Source organism: Pseudophryne corroboree, chromosome 3 (assembly GCF_028390025.1).
Source record: "Pseudophryne corroboree isolate aPseCor3 chromosome 3, aPseCor3.hap2, whole genome shotgun sequence".
In the NCBI taxonomy this organism is placed as follows: Eukaryota; Metazoa; Chordata; class Amphibia; order Anura; family Myobatrachidae; genus Pseudophryne; species Pseudophryne corroboree.
Window position 1 is genome coordinate 79,654,483 of NC_086446.1, and position 27,565 is coordinate 79,682,047.

General features: G+C 45.8%; 1 protein-coding gene and 1 pseudogene across 5 annotated transcripts in view; one reads left to right on the top strand and one right to left on the bottom strand.

The window, feature by feature from the left end:
- LOC135054806 (NACHT, LRR and PYD domains-containing protein 12-like) overlaps positions 1-27,565 on the bottom strand; it is a 613,159-nt gene that overhangs the window by 409,760 nt on the left and 175,834 nt on the right. For all 5 annotated transcript variants that reach the window (XM_063958163.1, XM_063958164.1, XM_063958165.1 and 2 more), the window contains one exon: positions 24,150-24,320. In XM_063958163.1, coding sequence (XP_063814233.1) covers positions 24,150-24,320 — 171 coding nt within the window. The remainder of the gene's footprint in view (positions 1-24,149; positions 24,321-27,565) is intronic.
- On the top strand, positions 16,586-16,658 carry LOC134899847 (U2 spliceosomal RNA; annotated as a pseudogene).

Consider the following 27,565-nt stretch of genomic DNA (forward strand, 5'->3'; position numbering starts at 1 on the left):
ATAGTCTTGCTTAAGGATATTGTAATTTTTTGACACAATGGGGCAGATGTATTAAGCCTGGAGACGACATAAGGAAGTGATAAACCAGTGATAAGTGCAAGGTTATAAACACACCAGCCAATCAGCTCCTAACTGTTCATTTGAATATTGGAGATGATTGGCTGGTGCATTTATCACCTTGCACTTATCACTGGTTTATCACTTCCTTATGTTTTTTCTAGGCTTAATACGTCTGCCCCAATGTCCATAATTTCAGAATGACAGTTGTTATAAATTGAAATAAAGGAAACATCCCTTTTAGATTCTCTGCCTTTCACCGTTTTAGCAGGAGCCAAAAAAAATTCTTCTACCACTACTTTATGGCAGCCATTACTCTGGGATTGCATCCCATCCCCCTAGTTCTAAACAGGAAGTTTTTTCACACTTCAGGGACAGCCCACTTAGAGTTTAAAGTGCTACTCCTCCCCTTCCTCCCCAGTCTTTTTTCTTGTCTCCTAGTCAGGTCAGTGTAGTTGTTTGATATTTTGTTCCAAGGGCTTACCTCATTATCTATAGCCAGCAGTTGCCGCAGTCTGGATGGGGTGGCAATCTGGGGAGATGCTGGTGCACGGCAGTTTAAGGCCAGTCAAGTAAGTGCCTGTATGTTATTTTTCACAAAGCCGGATCGCTGTTCGCTTTCTTTTCACCATTTGCAGTCACATGTGTTTCTATGCTTCCTGGCTCTGGCCCTGCAGAGCAGCCGGCAGAGGTACATGTGATGGCTGGTGGCTGTTCCAGGAAGATGGTCTTAACATACGCCTGCCCCAAGTTAGGGGTCAGAGGCAGAATGGCGCCGTGCACCGAGAAATAATGGAGCTGCTGGTCCCTCCAATTTATTCTACAAGCCGATGACAATATGAAGGATAGCCTTCTCCCCAAAAGCCTGTATGTGCCCAAAAAAGAGGGAAGTCCTCAGAGGGCACTTTATTAATATAGTGTTAGTCAGGATATATAGTCTGGTTACCATCATATGCTGCATTGTGTCTCCTGCATTGTGCATTGGAGCTAAGAATAAAACTTCTAAGAAACCTCATGTATTTGTGCTGTGTGTAGAAGTCAGGAGGCAAGAAGCTGTACCTGTATTGAAGTGGTTAAAGATCACTCTCCTTATAGTGCATTCAGCACACCTCATATTCTGTGTGTTGGCTAATTGCCAAATTAAGGAGTTGTGGGCTAAATCCTGGACTTGTTAATGTTATCTGCACCAGTATGTGTTCAGTCCATCAAGTAAAATATACCAAACTTCAGCATACCAAACTGGATATGCCTAATCTCTCTGATCTTGGAAGTTAAGCAGTGTATATTATAAAGTCTGAACCTAGTATGTACCTTTTAATTATGATGGCAGAATGTTGATAAATGCCTGGGTGATACCAAGAGAATTTATCATATTTATCTGTTTATGATGAGCAGTTCCTAAACTGATGAACAATACTGCAGCAGCAGAAGTTGTTTCATAAACTACTACTGGGAGAGCTGATCCCGGTAACTGGTCCTCACAGCATATATCTAATTATAATTTGCATATACTGTATACAGCAGGTTTTTTTTTTTTCTAAAACTGATGTTACTAAAGATTAATTGAGGAGCATTCTATAGCATCAATACATCTAAAAGATGCCTATTTTCATGTTCCGATATGCAGGGAACATTGAAAATATCTCCGATTCTGCATCCAAGGGAAAACATCTTCGGTTCCCATGTCTTCCCTTCGGATTGACAACATCCCCAAGAACATTTACAAAGCTCCTTTGTGTCCCTTAATGCTTAGAAGAACACAAGGGATAGAGGTTTGTCTGCATTTGAACAACTTACTATGTTGCTGAAAAGTCAAAATAAACAATGAAGGATGCTAATCAATTAAAAATAGCAGAGAAATTACTTAACTAGCCCTCCTTGGTAGTTTTAAATCTTTGATGATTTCCATCAACTTATCCTCATTGCAGAAAAAACTTGTGTCAGTATGTAAATGAGGAAAAAATAAATATAGTGAAGTACAGTTTAATGACACACATCACAATAAAACTTCAGGATAGAACAATTCCTGACAAACAGCAAACTAAAACAGAAGCCCTTTAAGTGGCAGTCCTTCTATCACTCAGTACAGAGGATAATTACCAAAGATGTTGGAACTGCAATAAATCAGTTCATAACAGCATGAGAGTCCGTGGGAAAGAATTCTCGGGGTTTCCCCACAGGCAAGCTGCTTTGCCACTGTGTTATCGAACAAACTTCTCTGAATTACACCCCACGAGTGTGCCACTGCAGCCCTTGTAGCCGCACATCCATCCTTCTCAAACGCCGCCACTGTGGGCTACCGAGAAGCAGCAGCCGCACAGATCTCTACAGCGGCAATATCACTCCGGGAAGGATATCGCTGCACTACCTCTCTCAGGGGCAGATGTATTAAGCCAGGTGAAGTGATAAAGTGGAAGGTGATAACGCACCAGCCAATCAGCTCCTAACTTACATGTTACAGGCTGGGTTTGAAAAATGACAGTTAGGAGCTGACTGGCTGGTGCGCTATCACCGTCCACTTTATCACTTCACCTGGCTTAATACATCTGCCCCTCAGCAACAGCCAAGTGGTAGCATTGCAGGACTATTAACCGAGGACGCTCGGTTATAACCAGCCCACGGGAGAGGTAACTTTGCTCTTATCTTTACAGGAGACTACCTTATTAACGGAGCTAAACATCTTACTCACGGAATTGCCATACCGTGTATAAATCTATGGAATATTCTTTCTGTATCCCACTGTGCATTTAGGATACAGTATAGCTTTTTTTGCTCTCCATACATGTTACAATTTGTTGCCGTTCTTGTTACAATTGCTTGTTCTGATTGACTCTCTAGCACTATACAGGGTAATTGAATAGTCATTTCATAGGTCCAGTCTTTAACCAATTGGTTTATTTTATAAATCTATATATTTTTTTTTTATGGTTATATTTATTCTATAATAAAAATTTTTTCATCTGATTATCTCAGCATACGTCAGCTTCCTTTATTATCTTTTTCCAAGTTCCATTGCGCAGCTGGGTTCTTTGTTTATATTTATTATTCTATACAGACTCCCACAATGTGCCCTCACAGCAGCGCACTGGTACCTTGGAACTCAATTTATAATTATTGATGATTAGGCGCTTGGTAGCAGTTCTGTTTGTTTTACTCTGCTGAAAGTACCTGGCAACCAGGGCGCGGGAGTGTACAGCGCCGCTGGGGGAGGTGATTGAGCTGCAGCATGAGATGTCAGAATGACATCTAGCACTGTGAGTGCCTATGCTGCAGCCCTTGAAGTCTTCTATCTTAAAAAGCTCTTTCTCCGGCAGGGTCCACAGGTTATCCACAGGATAACAATGGGATATGATGGAGTGTCAGCGGATTGGCACCAATCGATCAGGCAAATAATTTTTTTTTTGCTTGGTGCGGCAGGAGCCGGACCATGGTTAGGGGGCTGCTGCTCTTTGCAGCCCTAAGATTTCTCATTTGATTTTTATAGTCTTACAATGTTTTTTGAGTGATCTTTCTAAACAGCGTCTTATACGCATATTAGAAAGAGTCGCTCCAACAACTCTCCGCCGGGTCGCGACAACACTTACCCACGAGTACAGTGCTGTTTCAGCGCGCATCTGTGTCAGATATACTAGCAGGTCCATCAGACGTTACCAGGCTGTGGCCGGAGCACGGAGAGAATATAAGGCATCGGTTTCGCTTAGCTAGATGGAATACTGACACAGCCGCACTGTTTTGGGAGGAGACTACCAAACAGTAGCTGATGTGCCGCCACCGTGGGTGCACCAGCGCTAGGCCTTAGGGATCATAGGCTCCAGGAATAGTGTGAGGCAGTGATCCCTAAGGGTTGATGTCAGCAGTGGGGAGTCAGATGCTCTCCTGGTCGCCCCTCCCCCCGTTCATGATTAGTTTCCGCCGAGTCTCTCGCCATGAACAGTTTCCTTGCTTCCGTCCAGACGCTATCACGAGGGGACCCGGTCGCAGCACAGGAGGCTGTGTGACCGGTGCGTCTGTGTTCACTGATTGCTACAATGAGGGGACCCGGTCGCAGCATAGGAGGCTGTGTGACCGCTGCGTCTGTGTTCACTGAGTGTCTGTGTTCACTATAGGTTCGTGGAGCAGCAGTGTACACTAGTAGTGTCTGGATCCACTCAGCGTTCGCTAATGTATTGATCAATCCTGGAAGCGAGACGAGTCTCCCTGTATCCCACTCTACTGAGTACGGGTTATACAGCACTAAAATCTCTATCTACCTATTTTGAGTATGTATAGTTAGAGAATTGCATATGAGTGTTACATTTACTGTTGTTTCTCCCGCATTGTGTCTGAATACGCTAGATCCGTTAAACATCATCAGTAATTTGTTCTCCTACATACTTAAAAGATATGTTTGTAGTTGATGTTGTGCTCATATTGCTAATTATACTAATGTATAACATGTGACTGACTGCTAGAGTGATTGCTGACTTTATTAATGTCTGTAATTGTCCTTTCTGATCCTCAATGCTGGTGCGTGGGTGGGTTCAGATTGCATGTCACTTTAAATATTTGAAAGTGATTAGTCACAAATTTGTGTAGTACACTGTGAAAGTGCTGATGATTTATCATGTCTAAGAGCGGCAAGGGTGAGGAAGGTACACTCACACCAACACTCAATTCATGTTTGTCTTGTAAAAATGTATTATCCTCTCAGGATCTGGTTCAGAATGGTTTGTGTACAATGTGCTTTCATTTTCAGCAAAATACAAGCAGATCTCGACACAAATGGATCCACCTTGGGCTATGTTTGCACAGACCTTATCCTGTATAGCTGAATGGAAAATTTCAACCCCATCCGTACCAGGTATAGGTTACACTATGTCTTCTTACATGCAGCTCCCTACCTACGGTATATAATTTCCACCAGCACCTTCTCAAAAGAAACGGGTGGATAAACTGAGGGTAAGTAAATCTTCACCTTCACAGGCTACACAGGAGGCAGACGAAGATTCATCAGAAGATGAAAGCTCAGATAATGCTACTTCGGCTTACGAAGAAGAGGAGGAAGGTCTCAGCACAGTCGATTATAGCTGAGTTAATTAGAGCTATTAAAGCCATACTTTCCTTAGAGGTTTCAGCAGAGCCTGTGTTAAAAACTAAGGCACCTGTATTTAAACGTCCTAAATCAGTTAAAGGGAGCTTCCCAGGGTCCGATCAACTGACAGAAATCATGGAAGAGGTTTGGGCAACGCCCATAAGAGGTTTAGAATTCCAAAGAAATGGGATTCCAATTATCCTCTTCCAGCTGGAGATTGTTTAAAAAGGGAGGTGGCGGGGGACTTCCGGGTACGGCGCCGATGCGTGCAGCAGCAGCAGTGTGAGCTCCGTGTGCCGCCCCAGCCCACGCTAGCCCGTACGCTGCACATAGCGTTACAGCCCGCTCCAGAACCGCTCACCTGCCTGTGGGAACACCTCTGGCACCTGATGGAGCGCTTCCTGGCCACCCCAGAAGCGGCTAAGCCCCTCAAACAACGTCCTGCAAAAACGAAAGGGGAATCCAAGATGGCCGCCGGACAGCAGACACATCCGCAGCAGCAGCAAATACACACAGATCGTGAGTTACATTCCTCCTCTGACTCCTCTGTGAACACAGCTCTCCCTGTACATGCTGCCCCCTCTACACAGAAGTCTAATAAGACTACAGAGCAGGCTGAGGGCCCAATTACATACTCTGACATGGTAAAGGCAATTCAGGACTCCATTAATCCTATTATGGAATCTCATGCTGCCAAAGTCACACAGGCAGTGCATGACATCAAATCACAGTTTAAACAGCTATCCAAACGGGTGCAGGCTAATGAACAGCGCCTTGGAGAGACATTTCATGACGTTGCCGATTTAAAGGAACAGTGCGCCTTTCTTCAGAAATCCCATTACCAGCTTCTTAATAAGGTCGACGATCTCGAGAATAGATCACGTCGAAATAATCTGAGGGTTGTTGGGCTACCCGAAGCCCTTAAAGGGCCAGCACTCCTTTCCTTCATACAAGACACGCTGCCAGATCTGCTTGATATCCAAGATTCCTGCACGGGTATGATTGTGGAGAGGGCCCATCGCATTGGTCCTGCAAGGCCTACGCAGGATTCCCGGCCCCGAGCTGTTATTTTCCGTTGTCTAAATTACATCCACAAAGACACCATCTGGTCTGCGTCTCGCCGTAAGCGGAACTTACAATGGAACGATGTGAAGATTTTTATCTTCCAAGATTATTCGGCAGAGGTGGCCAGGGCACGACGTGAATTCACCCCACTTTGTTCCCGCCTAGCAAAAGCAAATAGAAAATTCGCTCTTATATACCCAGCACGATTACGCCTGTTCAAAGGATCTTCATTTACAGACTTCTCCACCGTGGCTGATGCGGAAGCATATCTACTGGAAGAGGAGAACGGCCGTTCCTCACTGCGCCAGCCCTCAACGGACTCGACTCCTGACTGCTAACCACGGCTATAAAATTCCTTAGCGTGGTTATCTCCTCCTTTACTGGCGATTACTCTATTACTTTGATATATCTGTTTATGTTATAGCTGTTAATCGCTAGAAGTTCTTGAAATTATTGGTGGGAGGAGACGCCTCTCTTACCGGCGTAAATGCTATGGCGGGTGCCATTTCATCATTAATCCCATTCTGAATGGGATCCTTCTTTTAAGGCGCCTTCCACCTAAAGTTTTCCACATATTATTCTAAGTTATGTTTTGTTTATGCCATATACAGTATAAGCTATGCTTATTATTTCTCAGTACCAGGGCTGGGGCAAGCCTGGAGTTCTTATCTGGTTCTCCAATTGGCGAACTATAGGTCAATTTAGATTATCTTTGTACCTGAAGTGCACTTTTGATGCTAATCCTTTGATCCATTCTTTTCTGGATCCTTTGCTTTACTTTCCCCCACTTTTTCTACCCATTGTTCTCTCCTCTCTGTGTCTTGTCCTGTTGGTTTTCTGTGTCCATGATAGCAATGTATTTTGTAGATATGATATTATCGGTTTTATTTATTGCCATGAACCATACCTTTCTTCAGCAGAATGATGACCAGTTTAAAAATTTGCACATATAATGTAGGTGGCTTCCACTCCCCCATAAAGAGGAAGAAAATCTTACTTTACTTATCTAAACTACATGTAGATGTTGCATTCCTCCAGGAGTCTCATCTCCTTCCCCCTGAGATTGACAAGCTCAATTGCCTGGGCTGGAGAGTGCTGGCGTCCGCCCCATTTACTGCCAAGGCCCGTGGGGTACTCATTTTGATTAGACGCTCCGTCCAAGTAGACCTTCACTCCTCCCAATCTGATACTGAAGGCAGATACCTCATTGTAGACGCCACTCTAGATGACTCACGCTTTCTACTGTGTAATGTATACGCCCCCAATATCGATCCCCAACCCTTTTTTCTGTCCATTGCCGCTAAACTGCACCCACACTCTCATAAACAGGTGATACTCGCAGGTGACTTTAACTCTACTGTATCCAATGCTCTTGATAGGAACACCAAATCCAGATCTAGCCGTTATACTCCCAAATATGGTTTACCATATCTAATGTCACAGCTGCACTTGGTGGACGTGTGGCGAGCCTGTCATCCAGTCGACCGTGAATACACTTGTTTATCGGCTGCTCATGGTACACTGTCGAGAATCGATTATCTGCTCATCTCGGCTTCTATGTTTACCAGGGTGCAAACTTCTGAAATTGAACCGGTGTCCTTGTCGGATCATGCGGTCTGCTGGATGGCTCTCGCCACCTTCCCCAATAGAGGCCCTGTCAGACAATGGCGCTTCCCATCCCACCTGACCAATTCCATTCAATTTAGAAATATGCTGGAGGCATCATGGGCTGACTTCACACATTGTAATATAACTGCAGAGAAGGAATCACCGCTCCTGTTCTGGCAGACGTCTAAGACAGTACTAAGAGGTGCTATCATCTCCTTCACCTCCAAACATAAGAAAGATACACAAGCTCTGTACCTTGATGCTCAATCTAAACTTACTGACGCCTACCAAGCGTTCACGCAGTCCCCCACCCCAATTACCAGAAAACTCTACCATGAACAGAAATCCCTTTTTGACAAACTCTTAACCCAAACCGAATCTAAATTAACATTTATGTCTCAATGTAGATTTCATAAATTCGGCAATCGATCTAGTCGATTGCTTTCAAATCTCCTGAAAGGTCAACATCCCCCAACACTTATCCATGCTCTAACTAGGGCTGACGACACTGTGGTACATGATTGTGACCGGGTGTCTGAGGTTCTGCAGTCTTTTTATTCCTCACTATATTCTGAACCCTCTATTGATTACCAACAACAACACTCTTTCTGGTCTTCCCTTACGCTTCCCTCTCTATCTTCTACCTCATCCCAACCCCTACTGAACCCCATTACTGAGGAGGAGGTGCTCCATGCAATTCACTGTTTGAAACCAAACAAAACCCCTGGACCTGACGGTCTAACCAATGAATACTATAAAATACTGGCCCCTCAATTGGTCAAACCCCTTTGTAAACTATTCAACTTGCTGTTGTCCGGAACACCTCCTCCACTATACTTCAACGCTGCGATTCAAAAAATCCTCCATAAACCAGGGAGAAACCCCCTGCTTCCCAGTTCATATAGACCTATATCCTTATTGAATACGGATTACAAGATATATACCAAGATCTTGGCAGACCGGGTAAAGCTTCTCTTGCCCTCTCTGATCCAGGAAGACCAGACAGGGTTTATTTGGGGGCGCCACTCTACGGTGAATGTGCGTAAGATACTGACTATCATGCAGTGGTTGGAGACCTCGGGAGACCAGAACCCCTATGCCCTTCTCTCCCTTGATGCTGAGAAGGCTTTTGACCTAGTCACATGGGATCACCTTTTTGACACCATGCACAGGTTTGGATTCCCGGAGGCCTTCATCCATGCAGTACGTCTTCTCTATCATGACTCTTCCTCTCAAATCCTCTCTAACAATTATATGTCCTCTCCCATCCCCCTCCATAGAGGGACCAGACAAGGTTGCCCCCTTTCACCTCTTCTATTTGCTATAGCTATAGAACCCCTAGCCACTGCACTGCGCATGTCTCTAGAATATACTGGTATTGGTGTTGGGTCGACTGAAGTGAAACTCAGTCTATTTGCCGATGACATGCTTTTATTTATCTCTAACCCCCAATTTTCCATCCCTGCTATAAAGCACATTATAGATAATTTTAGCTCTTTCTCGGGATTTCGCGTGAACTATGACAAGTCACGCCTCCTCCCTCTAGGCCCTGGTCACTCCACAAACCTTCTATCCCCCACGCTGACACAATTCACAATTTGCCGCTCTCCACTTAAATACTTAGGCATCATGATTCCCCCTAATCTGGACGCCCTATACTCTGCTAATTTCCACCAGATATACTCCTCGGCGGAGAAATTATTGAACGGATGGATGGATTTACCTCTATCATTGTCTGGTAGGGTAGTGGTTATTAAAAGCTTTATTTTCCCCAAATTATCCTATGTCCTCCAAATGCTTCCCTTGCAACTTTCCAAGTCAGATATCCAACGATTTGACTCCCTGTTTACAAGATTTATCTGGGCAAAAAAGAAATCTAGGGTATCCCGCCATATTTTGTGACTGCCGAGGCCGGAGGGTGGTTTTGGGATGCCAGACATCTCTGCTTTTTCAAATGCAGCTATGTATCGATACATGGTGGATTGGTTTTCTGGTGGTTCCGTATATACTCTCCCCAACATAGAGGAACACCTTTTCCATCCTTTCTCCCCAGCTGCTCTCCTTCATGCACCTACCTCACTGATTCCTTCCCATATAAAATCCAACATACTCTTTCATGACACTTATAAAGCCTGGAAATCTATCAATAAACGATTGCACAGGAATTCCTCTAACTCCCCTTACACCACCTTTTGGGGCAACCCACAATTTCCTCCTGGTTTGGACGGCCGTGCTTACTTGACGTGGAAAGAGAAGGGCATCTCGTGCATTCGAGATATCTTTGGCCCTGGGGGTAAGCTCTACTCTTTCTCTGCATTATCAGATAGATATGGTCTACCCAACTCCCAATTTTATATGTACCTCCAATCCCGTCATTTTGCACAGTCGTTACCACCTGGAATGGCCCTTGATACGGCCATTGACCCTCTTACCCCTCTCTTGCGTTTTAATCTGACCATAGGATATAGGCTGCGTAATTTATATTCTATTCTCATAGACTCAGGGAAAACACCCTTGCAAAGTGCTCTCCACTCGCGCTGGCAGCGGGACATACCTGATTTCCCGGCTATGTCGGTACTTATGTCCAAACTGTCCCCCACATTTAAATATTTAAAATCCGCAGCTTTGCAGGAAACGCACCTCAAATTCTTAAATAGAGCCTACATCTCCCCGAAACAGCATTCCTATTTCACCCTGGCCTCTACGGGTCGATGTTTTAAATGTGGGATGGCTGAGGCCACATACTATCATAACTTCTGGGACTGCAGGAAAATAAGAACTTTCTGGGACAAACTGATAAACCATGTTAATGATATCTTTTCAGTTCGAATCACCAAGCTCCCTACCGCATGTCTATTTTACTGCTTTTCAGATTGGGACCTGGGACCACACAAACAGAAGATTATACCTGCCCTGACAGTTATCCTCACTATCGCTAAAAAATTAATCCTCACCCATTGGTTACACAGACAACCTCCATCTATTACAGAAATGAGAACCTCTCTGCTAAACAACATATTTTACGAGCGACAGGCTCTAGTACCGGATATAGAGTCAGGGGCCCCTAGATTCTATAGGAAATGGGAAACTGTTATACAAAGCTTTGATAATGCCACTCAGCTCAGAATCCAGAAAATTTTCGAACCCACCACTTGGTATTTGTATAGACAGATTGATTAATGTTAACTATGTTAAGCTTGAAATGTGTTGAGCCGGTAAATAATGTCTACTTATCGCAGTCCACAGGACATATATCCAACCTGACAACCTTATGGTATGGTTTTCCCTTTAGAGAACGATGCTGTATGTTGTCCTGTCTTCATGTCTTGTCCACCCCCCCCCCCCCTTCCCGTCCATCTCCCACCCCCTCTTTTTCTTTCTTTCTCCTCTCATTTCTCTTCCCTCTACAATCTATACGAATTCGATTTTTCTACCTAACCAATCTTCTTTATAAAATAGAAAATTATTTGAAGAAGGGTTATTATCTCTTCACTTTCTGTTTTCTTTCTCCTTGTCTGTAGTGGTCTCTCAGCTGCTAAGGGTCTATATGGTCAGATACTGAGGCTTATTACAAGTCTTTACTTCCACTAGATACCTTCATGTCTCTTTAATACCAGATCTCACATTTCACTAAGCAAAATGGTAACCCTAGACAATAGGAGTGGAATATATCCTATAGATATCATTTATTACCAAATTCTTACATGTACTATATGTAATTATGCATGTATTTTCCACATACCGAGACTTTATTGTATGACCCTGACCTACCTCGTATTTCTGTTATTTGTACCTCTCCACTATGAATCCAGACATGGAATTTTGTACATCTATCTCTACCTTTCTTCAATAAACATTGTTTTGAAAAAAAAAAAAAAGGGAGGTGGCTCCTAAAGTAGATACGCATGTGATTCGATTAGTGCGGAAGTCTATTTTACCTTTGCCTTCTACATCATTAAATGATGTCATGGATAGGAGAGTAGATGGGTTTCTTAAAACCATTTTTTCTCTGGGGCAGTAATAAGGCCAGCAATGGCTTCAGCTTGGATGGCAAAGGCAGTGGCTGCCTGGGCTGACACTGGAAGGGTATTTTCCAGTATCCTCTAGAGAGTAAAAATCCCATGTAGTGCATATAAAACAGGCTGCAATATTCTTGGAAGAAGTAGCACCAGATATGGGTACTTGCAGAGCACTTTGGTTACGTACATGGAAGGCTGATTCAGAGTCCAAGAAGGTTTTGGAATCTGCCTTATTCTGGGAATATTCTTTTTTGCAAAGAATTGACAGATATTTTGGAGTCAGAAGCAGACTCCAAATAGGTAAAGTTTCCTTCCACATTCAAATACAAACCTAGAACTCCGTTTTTTCGGCCTTTTCAGTCTCAAAGAAAGGGTAAGAGAAAAAGTGATCGGAAGCCCCAATACAACAAGTCTGGTAAGACTAGAAAACATTTGGCTACCAGAGACCCAGCTTCTAAATCAGAGGATAAGCCATCAGCCTGATGGTATGAGCCTCCACCTGGGGGATCCCAGGGTAGGGGGCCGACTTCTTCAGTTTGCACAGATTTTCCAACAGTCTACAACATATGCCTGGGTGCAGGAAGTGGTGTCTCTAGGTTATGCTTTTCCCTTCAAGAAGCATCCTCCTCAAAGGTTCTTCTGTACCAGTCCATCTCAGGTTGAAGCAAAGGCCAGGGCTTTGCAAGAAGCGGTTCAGAAATTGCTTCAGTCAAGAGTAATTATTCCAGTTCCCCTTGCACAGCGAGGACAGGGTTTTTACTCCAACCTATTTTTGGTGCAGAAGCCAAATGGATCATTCTGGCCCATTCTCAATCTCAAAGTGCTGAACAAATATATTTGGCTACCTCGGTTCCACATGGAGACGTTACGTTCCATAATCCTGGCCATGGAGCCAGGAAATTATATGGTATCCCTGGATATACAGCAGTGTTTCCAAACCACGGTCCTCAAGGCACACTAACAGTCCTGGTGTTAGTGATATAAAGGCTTGAACACAGGTGACTTAATTAGTACCTCAGTTATTTTGATTTAACAATCTGTGCTGAAGCCTGGATATCACTAAAACCTGCACTGTTGGTGTGCCTGGAGGACCGCGGTTGGGAATGCCTCATATACAGGATGCTTACCTACATGTTCCTACAGCACTGTCCCATCAGTGTTATCTCAGGTTTGCTATCCTCCAACAGCATTTTCAGTTCCAGGCTCTACCCTTTGGGTTAGCCACAGCTCCCAGAGTATTTATCAAGATTATGGTTATGGCAGCTTATCTCCGCCAGCAGAAGATAAGAATTTTCCCATACCTCGATGATCTTTTAATCCTGTCACAGGAGTTGCTCCTATGTCATTTCCAAAAGACAATAGCTTGTCTGCAGAGACATGGGTAGCTCATAAATTGGGCAAAATCATCTCTAGTTCCATCACAGTGGATGACTCATTTGGGGGCGGTACTGGATTCAGGTCTGCAGAGTAATTTTACCTCGGAACAAGATATCCAAGGTTAAGTCAAGGATTCAGGACTTGCTACACAGTCAAACGGTATCCAGTCATGCAGCAATGCTAGTGAGGGGCTTGATGGTGTCAACATTCGACATGGTGGAGTATGCACAATTCCACTCAAGGCTTCTGCAGCATCTGATTCTTGCCAAATAGAATGGATTGCATCAGACAATAAAGAAACAGACCATGGTACTTTTGGTAAAAGTAAGAAGGTCATTACCCTGGTGGCTACAGACATCCCATCTGGACAAGGGGAGACCCTTTTGGATATCAGATTGGCATCTGTTGTCAGAATCTCCCAGTCTCCAGGGCTGGGGACCAGTGTCTAGAAGATTGTGCTTCCAGAGACATGGGACCAGAGAAGAAAGTTGCCTGCCAATAAATGTGTTGGAACTTTGGGCCATATGCATGGCACTGATTCAGGAAACGGTCAATCTTCAAGGAAAACCAGTCCAGATCCTCTCGGACAATGCGACAGCAGTAGCGTACCTCAACCATCAGGGGGGAACTCACAGCCGAAAAGCAATGAAGGAGGTAAGTTACATCCTAAAGTGGGCAGAACTTCACCATCCAGCCTTGTCTGCAGTATTCATTTCGGGAGTCCTAAACTGGGAAGCGGACTTTCTCAGTCGACACACCATTCAGGCAAGTGAATGGGCTCTACACCTGGAGGTCTTCCAGGCTCTAGTAAACAAATGGGGGTTGCCAGAGATAGATCTCATGGCATCCCGCATGAACAACAAAGTTGGCGCATACGGGTCAAGAACAAAGGACCCCAGAGCAATCATTGTGGACACCTTGACGGTGAGATGGGACTTTCATTTAGCTTATGTGTTTCCTCCGATCACCTTGTTACCCAGGGTGGTGAGAAAAATAAAGCAAGGAAGGGGTGCCGTGATACTAATAGCTCTGGCTTGGCCCAGAAGACGTTGGTACACAGATCTGCAGAGAATGTCAATGGAGGTTCCACTTCTGCTTCCTCAATGTCCAGATCTACTGATGCAGGGTCCTTGTTATCACAGACATCTGGACCGGGTGTCTTTGATGGCGTGGCTCTTGAAACCTCTATCCTGAAGTCGAGGATTCTCACAATAGGTAATTCAAACAATGCTCAGAGCAAGGAAACATTCCTCAGCTCGTATTTATCACCGAATTATGCAAGCGTATATTCACTGGTGCAGTGAACGGAAAATGGACCCTAAGTCTTTCAGAGTTTCCAGGGTCTTTCAGGCAAGAATGGATAAGGGTTTGAAGGTAGCTTCCTTGAGAGTGCAAGTATCAGCATTGACTGTATTGTTCCAAAAGAAAATTGCCAACATACAGGATGTGCATACTTTTTTCCAGGGGATGTTGCACATTCAACCTCCGTTTGTTCCGCCTGCAGTGCCGTGGGACTTATGTGTAGTCCTGAAGGCCCTTCAAGTTGCCCCGTTTTAACCACTTATTAAAGTGGATCTTAAATGGTTGACAGCTAAAGTACTCTTTCTACTGACTATGGCATCAGCTAGAAGATTATCCGATTTAGGGGCGCTGTCATGTCGTTCCCCATTTCTGATTTTCTATCCAGATAAAGCAGTTCTCAGAACTAGATCTGGGTATCTTCCTAAGGTGGTGTCTAAATTCCTCCTTAACGAAGAAATTGTAGTTCCGGCTTTTCAGGTAACGGGACTTTCTGTGGGAGATGCATCGCTGGACGTGATCCGTGCATTAAGGCTCTACGTGGATTGTACCAGTGTTATCAGAAAGACAGATTCTCTTTTCATTTTCTATGGATTTCACAAGAGAGGATGGCCGGCTAGAAAGCAGACGCTGGCAAGATGGCTTTGGATGACTATTTCAGAAGCTTATTCTCAGACTGATCTCCCTGTTCCGGATAATGTCTCTGCTCACTCTACTCGTAAGGTAGGTCCCTCATGGGCAGCACAGTGTGGTGCTTCAGCAGAACAGATTTGTAAGGCAGCCACATGGTCTTCCATTAACACATTCATTAGACATTATTCCTTGGATACCTTTGCATCTCATGACGGTGAATTCAGACGAAGGGTTCTCCTGTCCAATCAGGAGCGTCCCCACCACTAAATTGCTTTGGGAATCCCATTGTTATCCTGTGGACCCTGCCGGAGAAATATACGTTATGGTAAAAACTTACCGTTGATAACGGTATTTCTCCTAAGTCCACAGGTTCCACAGGGATCCCACCCTGACGCACCTGATTTGAGGATCCTTCTACTCACTAACCTCTTCCTTCTTGTACGGAAGGGTGTGCATGTGTGTTCTTCTCGCCTGATTAGAGCTCTACATGATGCTCCAGCCTAGTGCTTTGGAATACAACTGATTTGCCTGAGCCAGTGGGCGGGGATATATGGACAGGCCCATTGCATCCTGGGAGGCCAGAAAGCTTTGATCGATTGGTGCCAATCTGCTGACGCTCCATCATATCCCATTGTTATCCTATGGACTTAGAAGAAATACCGTTATCAACGGTAAGTTCTTCCAATAACGTATATTTTCAGGGCTGCAGGAGCAGCCCCCATGTTATTGACCTACCTGCAGGGCACCAACTTACAAACTGAGCTCTTGTGCATGAAGGCGGGGTTATAGAGGAGGCGGCGCTGTTCATATTGGGAACAGCCAAAGCTTTTAGCCTGTTGGTGCCTCGGATCAAGATCCTATGCTACACCCCCGATGTTATTCCTGTGGAACCCCGGTATACCTCGCTGCAGAAATATAGAAACCCAGTAAGATTATAAGAGTAATTTAGTATATTGGCATAAACCAGCTAGAGACCAGGGGACCTAGCCATGGGTATTAATAACACGTATAAATGAAAATTGCCCAAGAATGCTCCATAAAGTGGCTGTACACCCACGCAAGCAACTTGCATAAGGAGCGCGATTCAGCCATCTGCATAATCTAAAAAATTTAATTAATTCAAACTGATTTTGAATAAGTAGGGATTCCTGTACAACAGTGCCATGCCTGAAAATATAACCGCCGAAAGGGTACAGTACACCTACACCCTTGGAGTGTTGGTGCACTAATATCCTCAAGGAAATTAATACTAACGGGCACCATTAAACAATAAAGCAGTCAATCCATCTGGGTTGAGAAATGCAAAAAACAATATAAATAAGTAACCCTGAAAAAGAACTCTTCTTAATTAGAAGTCAATGTAGCCAGAAATACATCTGAAGGTAATTCTAAATTGCCATATGGTACCCTATAGTAGATAACATAAGGGAAGGGACCAAAATTACAGGTACAATAGATCGCTTCTCTGCCTTTTGGCTAAGATCAAGTGTAGTACCTGCTCGAGGGAAACACTTGGTGGAGTACCTGTTCTTACACTAGAAGCGTGAGAGGTTCCTAGCGTGGTATGGAGAAACACCTTGTGGAGTGCCATGCCGGGGTGTGGCAATGCCTCTGGTTGAGAGTGGCAAAAAACTGGGCTTAGTATCCGCTACCTTCTTAGGGGTTGAAATAGGACCCCTTACGTGGAGCGGGAACGGCCTGGTCTAGTATCTACTCTCGTACTCGGGGTTGACCCTGGCACAGAGTGGGTATGAAGCTTGGTCTGGCAGAGAGGTCGGGAGCAGCTCTAAGCTCGAGGGGGTTTTGTGCCACGGGAAGGGACAGGGGTGCTGGAAATGCATTGGGGATTCGGACCACCAATGCACAAAGACACTTCAACCCTTCCTGTCTGCACCCACTTTCCTTTGCCCTGGCCTTTTGGCTAGGGCAGGGATAATTTTTTTTATACCCCTCCGGCCTTCTGGCTGGGGCTTATTTATTTATTCATGCACGTGTTTTGCACTTTTGCACTACACAAGCACTTATTTTTTTTTAGTTTGTCACGTCACGGTTTTTTGTTCGGGGTTTAGGTGAAAGCAGATATCGGCAAGGACAAGATCTGCTGGACTATTCTCTACTCGATCCCTCTATGATATTGCCTATGTGATACCGTTTGCATCGAGGTCATTAAGCTTATATTGCTGGTGATATTATTTGCTGGATGCTCACATGATATTATTTGGACTATAAGCAAAACTATGAAAATGATTTTGAACGTATTAATATGTGATACAGTAAAGAGGTACAGTGTCGGTTAAAGATTTTGTGTTTCATACTGTTCTGCTGCATCTTACAACCTGAAGGTTTATATGATACATTGCTGTTGAATTAGGAGCTGCGATTGCACAGGATAAGTGCCCAAAGAGGTACAGTGTCGGTTAAAGATTTTGTACCTTATAGCTTGAAAGTATACTTGACACATTGGGGTATATTTACAAAGATTCATGTTTTGGCCGTTTTGAAGGGTGTTTGAACTCGAATGGTATCTGGTGCATTTTACTGCAACTTTTTGAATGCTGATACGATCATTCACTAAGCTGCCGAGTTTTGCACAATCGTTTTTTCCGATGTCGATATGATTCGTAATGTCAGGCAGTGTTTTACGGGAGTGATGAGTAAAACACTGCCTGACAAAACACAATGAATCCCGGCCTGATCTGTGAGATCCGTGCAGGGATTCATTGTGTACCTTTAAAAAGTTGATTAAAGTCTTAAAAATTCTGAAAAAAATTGCGTGGGGTCCCCCCTCCTAAGCACAACCAGCCTCGGGCTCTTTGAGCCGGTCCTGGTTGAAAAAATATAAGGAAAAAAATGACAGGGGTTCCCCCATATTTAATCAACCAGCACCAGGTTCCACTAGCCAGGTACATAATGCCACAGCCGGTGGACACTTTTATACTGGTCCCTGCGGCCCTGGCATTACATACCCGACTAGTTACCCCTGGCCGGGGTACCCTGGAGGAGTGGGAACCCCTTAAATCAAGGGGTCCCCCCCCTCCAGCCACCCAAGGACCATGGGTGAAGCCCGAGGCTGTGCCCCCCATCCAAGGGCGGCGGATGGGGGGCTGACAGCCTTTTGAAAAAATTTGAATATTGTTTTTAGTAGCAGTACTACAAGTCCCAGCAAGCCTCCCCCACAAGCTGGTACTTGGAGAACCACAAGTACCAGCATGCGGTGGAAAACCGGGCTCGCTGGTACCTGTAGTAGTAGTAGTAGTAGTACTACTACTAAAAAAAATACCCCCCAAAAAACAGGACACACACACACTGTGAAAGTATAAGTTTATTACATACATGCACACCTCCATACATACATACTTACCTATGTTCCCATGAGGCTTGGTCCTCTTCTCCATGTAGAATCCTTGGGGTACCTGTGAAAAAAATTATGCTCACATAATCCATTGTAGAATCAGACCTTTGTATAATCCACGTACTTGGCAAAATAATAAAACGGAAACCCGACCACGCACTGAAAGGGGACCCATGTTTACACATGGGACCCCTTTCCCCGACTGCCAGGACCCCCCCTGACTCCTGTCAAAGAGGGTCCCTTCAGCCAATCGGGGAGCGCCACGTCGTGGCACTCTCCTGATTGGCTGTGTGCTCCTGTAGTGTCTGTGAGGCAGCACACAGCACAGATACAATGTAGCGCCTATGCACTCCATTGTAGCCAATGGTGGGAACTTTGCGGTCAGCGGTGAGGTTACCGTTCTGGACTGGTTTTCCTATTGTAGTTAAGAGTGACCCCAGCATAGAGACTTCTTTTTTCCTCACACCAAAATACTTTTTTTTTCTCACTCTGGGGAGCACCATCAATCCCTGTAGTATTGATTTTGCTGACATAACATCAGCCATCAAATGAATGGAATCTGGTTATTAATTTGTATTTCTATCTCCTTATGCAATTCTAAGCATTCCTACTCACGCTAGAGGGTTAATAGGGCTAGGAGTGATCCTGTGCAGTAAAACCCCACCCTGTTTGTTGGTTTTTTTCTTTCTACGCCATCAAGCTCTCTATATATGCAGGACACCAGCATTTGTCATGCATGTCCCCATGCTCACCGCCACACAGTATGAGGTAAAATTCACTTTACGCCACACAGTATGGGATACGGTCGTTAGGTCGACACAGCTTAGGTCGACAGTCATTAGGTCGACCACTGAAGGTCGACATGGTCAATAGGTCGACATGAGTTTTTCACACTTTTTTTTTTCCCTTAATTTTTTTGGATTTTTTCATACTTCGTGGACTACCATTGGAACGGTAACCTTGCCCGAAGCATGGCGAGCGAACACTGTGCCCTAATTAGGGTTCCCTGTCACTTTACGAAGAAAACAACGCCAAAAAAGTAAAAAAACAAAACATGTCGACTTTTTAACCTGTCGACCTAATGACCATGTCGACCGATTGTCCCTGTCAACCTAATGCATGTTGACCTAATGACTGTCGACCTAAGTTGTGTCTACCTAACGACCCATACCCCTCGGTATGACCTGAAATTCACATTACGCCACACAGTATGAGCCGAATTCACATTACGCCACACAGTATGAGCCTCCCTCTTGCGTCTCTCCACCACACTATAATCTCCTCCCTGCGTTGACTTTCAGCCATACCATCTCTCTGCTGCATTTCTCAGTCACATTATCTACCCCCCTGCGTCATTTATCATCACACCATCACTACTGTGCCATCTCTCAGCAACATAATCATCTCACAACAGTGTCTCTGCCAAACCATCATGTTCCACCTGCATCTCTCACTGCTCCCCTCCATTCACTCTGTCGAACAGCCTCCCCCACTTCATTCTGTCTCTCTATCCCCCTTCATTCTATGGGGTATATGCAATTGCGGTCGAATTCCCGAAATTGTCGAATTTCGGGTCATTTTCGACCAAAAAAAAAAATCGCCTATGCAATTCAGTGCTTTCCGACCAAAAAACGGACTTTCAAAATTCGACTTTTTGAAATTCGACTTTTTGCAAATTCGACTTTTCTGCAATGATACAAGTGCTGCAATTCGACCAAAGCATATTCAATTCAAGTTTGGAAATTCGACAGCAGTGCTTTTAGACAGCAAATTCGTCATTTTCAATCCGCCACACTTTGGAGGGTGAAAACAAATAAAAAAAATTTAAACATGTTTTTTTTGTGTTTTTTTTTGGGGGAATAGCAGATCTATTTATATTAGAAGGGATTAGGTACTTTTTTTTTTTTTTTTTTGGAGGCACAAATATTATTTATATATTTTTAAAAATATTTTTTTTTTTTTTTTTTATGCTGGAACGGTGAAATCATAAAAAAAAATGGCGTGGGGTCCCCCCTCCAAAGCATAACCAGCCTCGGGCTCTTCGAGCTGGTCCTGGTTCTAAAAATGCGGGGAAAAAATTGACAGGGGATCCCCCATATTTTTAAAACCAGCACCGGGCTCTGCGCCTGGTGCTGGTGCCAAAAATACGGGGGACAAAAAGAGTAGGGGTCCCCCGTATTTTTAACACCAGCATCGGGCTCCACTAGCTGGACAGATAATGCCACAGCCGGGGGTCACTTTTATGCCGTGCCCTGCGGCCGTGGCATTAAATATCCAACTAGTCACCCCTGGCCGGGGTACCCTGGGGGAGTGGGGACCCCTTCAATCAAGGGGTCCCCCCCCCAGCCACCCAAGGGCCAGGGGTGAAGCTCGAGGCTGTCCCCCCCATCCAATGGGCTGCGGATGGGGGGGCTGATAGCCTTTTGTGATAATAAAAAGATATTGTTTTTTCCAGTAGTACTACAAGTCCCAGCAAGCCTCCCCCGCAAGCTGGTACTTGGAGAACCACAAGTACCAGCATGCGGGAGAAAAACGGGCCCGCTGGTACCTGTAGTACTACTGGGAAAAAAATACCCAAATAAAAACAGGACACACACACCGTCGACAGTAAAACTTTATTTCATACGTCGACACACACATACTTACCTATGTTCACACGCCGACATCGGTCCTCTTCTCCATGTAGAATCCACGGATACCTGAAAAGAAAAGATCAATATACTCACCTCAGCCATGGTCCAGAGATAAATCCACGTACTTGGCAAAAAAACAAACCGAACACCCGCTCCATGCCGGACTGAAAGGGGTCCCATGCTGACACATGGGACACCTTTCCACGAATGAGACCTGTCAGTGACAGCTGTCACAGAAAGGTCTCTAAGCCAATCAGGAAGCGCAACTTCGTTGCGCTCACCTGATTGGCTGTGCGCTGTCTGTACTGTGACAGCACATCGCAAAGCCGCTCCATTACTTTCAATGGTGGGAACTTAGCGGCTAGCGGTAAGGTCACCCGCCGGTCAGCGGCTGACCGGCGGGTGACCCCACCGCTACCCGCAAAGTTCCCACCATTGAAAGTAATGGAGCGGCTTTGCGATGTGCTGTCACAGTACAGACAGCGCACAGCCAATCAGGTGAGCGCCACGGAAGTAGCGCTTCCTGATTGGCTGAAGGGACGTCAGTGACAGGAGTCACGTGATGTCCCGGCATTCGGGAGAAAGGGGTCTGATGTGAAAGCATTGGACCCCTTTCTAGTCCGGTATGGAGCGGGTTTTTGCGTTTTTTTTTTTTTAAACAAGTACGTGGATTTTACTCTCTGGACGTGGATTTATCTCTGGACGCTGGAAGGTGAGTATAATTTTTTCACAGGTACCCTCGGATCGTCAGACTGTGGCAGTCGGCGTGTCAACATAGGTAAGTATGTGTGTGTCGGTAGTGTGTAATAAAGTTTTACTATCAAGGTGTGTGTGTCCTGTTTTTATTTGGGTATTTTTTCCCCAGTAGTACTACAGGTACCAGCGGACCCGTTTTTCTCCCGCATGCTGGTACTTGTGGTTCTCCAAGTACCAGCTTGCGGGGGAGGCTTGCTGGGACTTGTAGTACTGCTGGAAAAAACAATATCTTTTTATTATCACAAAAGGCTATCAGCCCCCCCATCCGCAGCCCATTGGATGGGGGGGGACAGCCTCGGGCTTCACCCCTGGCCCTTGGGTGGCTGGGGGGGGGACCCCTTGATTGAAGGGGTCCCCAATCCCCCAGGGTACCCCGGCCAGGGGTGACTAGTTGGATATTTAATGCCACGGCCGCAGGGCACGGCATAAAAGTGACCCCCGGCTGTGGCATTATCTGTCCAGCTAGTGGAGCCCGATGCTGGTGTTAAAAATACGGGGGACCCCTACTCTTTTTGTCCCCCGTATTTTTGGCACCAGCACCAGGCGCAGAGCCCGGTGCTGGTTTTAAAAATACGGGGGATCCCTGGCCAATTTTTCCCCTGCATTTTTAGAACCAGGACCAGCTCGATGAGCCCGAGGCTGGTTATGCTTTGGAGGGGGGACCCCACGCCATTTTTTTTCCGGGTTTTTCACGTTTTTTTACCGTTTTTTAAAATCGCGGCAAAATCCGCCAAATCGGCCGATTTTCGCCCGCGACTCTGGCGAATCCGTTTTTCATTGAATATGGTGAATTCCGGAAGCCACCTTCCGGGATTCACCTGTCGTATTGAGTCGAATTAAAAAACGGCGAAAATTGCCGCGAATTCGACCGCAATTGCATATACCTGTATGTCTCTCTGTCCCCCTTTATTCTATGTTTCTCTGTCACTCCCCCCCCCCCCCTTCATTCTACACAGTATGTCTCTCTCTCTGTCCGTCCGTCCTTTTCTGTGTGTCTCTGTGTATGTCCCTCCTTCTATGTCTCTGTGTCCTGCCAGCCGCCTCACCTTCTGGGAGCCAAGAGGAGCCAGAGGATGGTGAGGGCAGGCAGCAGCATTAGGGTCGCTGCCGCACTCCCAGCAGCTGCCCTAACAAGGTAGGAGCTGCACTGCTGTAGTGAAGTCATGCCGCCGGACACCACGGGCCTTCATCGGTGCAATGGTGGGTGGGCGGCGCGGGTGCAACACCAGGATGGCGGGGGGTGCAGGTACGACACCCTTACCAGAAGGTCACTATTAGTCGAGGACATATGGACCGGCCCAATCCGCCCCTGCGTACAGCCGCACTAACTTAGTTAAACTGAATATAAAGCTTCAGCTTCCGGCAGCAAGGGCTGCTGGGAGCTGTAGTTTATTTGATCACTGTAGTGCCGGCTCCTACTCAAGTCAGGCATGTCTCGGGATCCCCACTGACTCATAGGGATCTATGCCTCCGCTTTGACAGCATAGGTAAATCCAGTAATGGTGAGGGGGGTGCCGGACATTAGGCGGTGCCTGTGCGCACCAGGCACCCTCTGTGCGCACGCCTATGGCTGCAAAGAAGAAGCTACTATACAAATCATACAAAATTGAGCAAGGTGTGTCATCGCACATCAGAATCTTCATGCAGATTTTTCCTTATTTTGTGGTCCGCACATAACCTTTATTGTATTAGTGTTTTTTTAAACCCTGGTACTTATGAAGGATATAATTATCACCTCAGTCTGCCTAAGTCTCCAAATATAAGAATGTAATTTCCTGTGTTACAAAATACCTAGAAATACTAATAACTAATGTAAAAAAAGTTGCCACTATATTAACGGGATGCAGTTGATCTGCCAGCAGTCGGGATCCCGGCGACCAGGATACCGACGCAGGAGTCCCGACAGCCGACAATGCCGACGGCTGCAATCACAGGGGCTATTCCCACTTGTGGGTGTCCACAACACCCATAGAGTGGGAATAGCACCTGTGGCTAGCGCAGCGAGCCTGCGAGTGGACTCTTTGCACTCGCCTCGCAGCCGGTATGCCATCATTAGTGTACCGACGGCCGGCATTCCGGCTGCAGGTAAATCATACTGATCACTTATTGTACATGAAACAAAGTTATAACTTAACAATACATAAAAGCTATTTATATATACAGTATATTTATTTTTTCAGATGGGAAATTACCATAACTAAATATTCTGCAACTTTGCACTCTGTTGTCTATGTGCTGTTCTGACTTATCCGATATATAAATACTAGGACAGTTCTTACGTAAGATCCTGCAGGGTACAGGCCGGGTGTCTCAGTCCCTCACACAGACGTGTTATTCCAGTGTCCTCCAGGGCATTCCGTGACAAGTCCAGTCTGGTCAGAGAGCGGTTTGTAGTAATAGCAGAGAGGAGGTCATCACAGAAGGAGGAGGTCAGATCACAGTTCTGCAACCTGATGAGAGATGAGGGATCTGAATACATAGCCAAACGCAGTGGGGGTGGGGGGGACCGGTTGCCCATAACACCCCCCCCCCCCCCTCTTGGCAAGTGCCAAATTATGACAACATTAGCAATGGTATATAATACGATTATTAGAACTGCTGCCGCATCATGCAGAGCTGCTGCACATGCCCAGTGGTAGCAGCTTTTTCCACCAAGTTTGCCGTGTGTGTGTGTGTGTGTGTGTGTGTGTGTGTGTGTGTGTGTGTGTGTGTGTGTGTGTGTGTGTGTGTGTGTGGTTCTGAGCCCTCATTCAGTGCACTAGAAAGAAGAGACAGGAGCCTTACCATGAGGTGGGAGAATGTATGCTTAGAAAGTGCAGTACTGGTTCTATAATGTTTAAAGGTGTGCGACAAAAAATAGGGGTGTGGCTTCATAGGGGAGGGGCGTGGCCAGTTATGCTCCCAGATTTGCCCCAAGTAATTGTGCCCCCCAGTTGATTTGCCCCTGTAGCTGTGCCCCCATTAGTTGTGCTCCGTCGCTTGTTGCATTGCCCCCTGTTGCTTTGCCCCCAGTAGTTGTGTTGCTCCCAGTAGATTTGCCCCAGTAGTTGTGCCCTCTGCTGCTGTGCCCCCAGTAGTTGTGCCCTCTGCTGCTGTGCCCCTTGGAGTTGTGCCCTCTGCTGCTGTGCCCCCAGTAGTTGTGCCCTCTGCTGCTGTGCCCCTTGGAGTTGTGCCCTCTGCTGCTGTGCCCCCTGCCGCTGTCAAACACACACACACACACACACACACACACACACACACACAACCCCAATACCTACCACTGCCCCGCTCCTGCTTCCCGATCGCCCCCGCTGCTGCTCCGTCTTTTGCCTCCCGCGGCTCCTCTCTGTCTGTCACTGGAGCCGGCTGCAGCGGACGCCCACGGCGTCTGCTGCAGCCGGGGAGCGGGGTGCGGGTAGGCGGCGGTGCCTACAGGGTGACTCCGGCCGTGCCCCCAGGCCGCAGCGCCCCGGGCGCAGGCATTGCTTGCCCGCACCAAGAACCGCTCCGGCCTATGCTATAGATGGGATATGTACGAATTGCCATCGGACGGGATCCCGGCTGTCATGATCCCTTGCCGGATTGCTGCGCTCACCACAGGTTATATTCTCCCTCTATTGGTGCCATGGACATCCACAGAGGGAGAATAGCCTGTGTTGCCGGTAATCCAGCGGCAGCATTTCACCCCCTTTTGGGATTCCGGCACCTGTATTGTTACAGCCGGTATCCTGAATAGCGGTATTGTAACCGCTTCCCCTATAGATAATATATACTGTATTCCATGTTCTGCAGAGTGTGATATTTGCAGATTGCATTTGGAAAGGAAACCCCCCTCTAGAAATCCTCCATTTGCCACTGGAATAAGCTAATTTTTTATCATTTCCAGCCTCACACTCAGCATGATGTCGTTACTGACAGAATAACACTGTGTAATGGGGGTAATTCCAAAATGATTGCAGCAGGAATTTTTTTAGCAGTTGGGCAAAACCATGTGCACTGCAGGGGAGGCAGATGTAACATGTGCAGAGAGAGTTAGATTTGGGTGGGGTGTGTTCAACCTGCAATCTAATTTGCAGTGTAAAAATAAAGCGGCCAGTATTTACCCTGCACAGAAACAAAATAACCCACCCAAATCTATATCTCTCTAATCACATGTTATATCTGCCTCCCCTGCAGTGCACATGGTTTTGCCCAACTGCTAACAAAATTTCTACTGCAATCAACTTGGAATTACCCCCAATATACAGTAGATACAATGTTGGTGTACAGTATATATCAGTTATCAGGCTGTAGGTGTAGTTACTGATTATGTTACTGATGTATAGAATATAGATGAGGGTAGGTGGATGAAATCATGGGGGTTATTCGGAGATGAATGTGGATGGCTGTATATGCAGATAGATCTGCGTTCCTCTATGCACATGCTAGTGGCCGCACAATGCTTCCGCAATCTAATTGCATATGTATCGGAATTAAGGTTGACCCCTGGCTGCGCTGTCGGCAGCCATTTTTTTTTTTTGTTCATAGCGGCTGTGTGACATCAAGCAGCCGGCCCGAAAATTATCTCATACTGCCCCTCCCCCCATCGCAGCATCGCTGCCCTGCAAATGCCCTTAGCGGTCAATCATGTTGCTGTGGCATCAATCGGGGAAACTGCGCTGCAGACCGCTGATGCGGACGGGTTTGAATGAACCCCTAAGTCTTTTGTCCTCAACCCATAGCTTTATAATTGGTGTGACAGCAGTTCCCATTGTCTGGTTTTCACACAATAAACATTTTAGTAAAACTCTGACAATAGTCACTATTAATCTGACTCCATATATTAGTCTGGGCTGATTGCATAACACAAAAAAACAATCTGCATCTACCTCTGCAGGATACACCAGAACACCACAGTAGTGCAGTATCCTATTACTGGAGATAAAACATTGGGTGCGTTTTTTTTGTATTTTGCTAGATGATTCATCAGTGGGTTTTTTTTTTTTTTTACAGGCTTTTTGGTTTTGCCTACCCGAGGACAGCTGAAACGAAATCCCTGATAAGCCACGGTGACTTGTCTCATGCCCACCGCAGCATCAGTAGGCTGGGACTGCAGTGAGGGTGCCACGGCAGCATAGCGACCCACATCCCCCCTCTTCCATGGTGGTCACATGACGGGGGAGTGGTCATGTGAGTGGGGACCTGGAGGTGCAGCGCTGCAATGGGAGCTGTCAGGAGCTGGCACCCAGTGCAGTATCAGAAAAACCCAGATAAGTCGCAGCTCATGCCGGCTTATTGGGGCTAATAGGATAGCCCTGGGCGATACCATTACCTGCAGTAATGCACTGTGGGTAATTGGATATCCCCCATAGTGGGAACAGTAAGATGTCAGATAGGAGACACCAGGAAAGTCTGTATTACCTGTCAGTTCTGTGTACAGATGGAGTCTGTACACAGAACTGACGTTGCAGTTTCTCCACCTAAATGGAGTATTTGTCCCACCTTAGATATAGCTCAGGTTGTTGAGGTGTTGCATGGAGAGGCTTGTTGATGCCTGACAACATACACAGCATGCAATATACATCTTAGCCACTGGGTGGCTAATGCTCCACTAATCCAGTACTGTACAGTGAATAGCGCCGGATTGATGTACAGTAGTTGTACTGTAATAGTGTACTCTTAGCAAGCTCTGGCAAATGTAGAGTGACAACTGTAATGTTATACATACAGACTAACA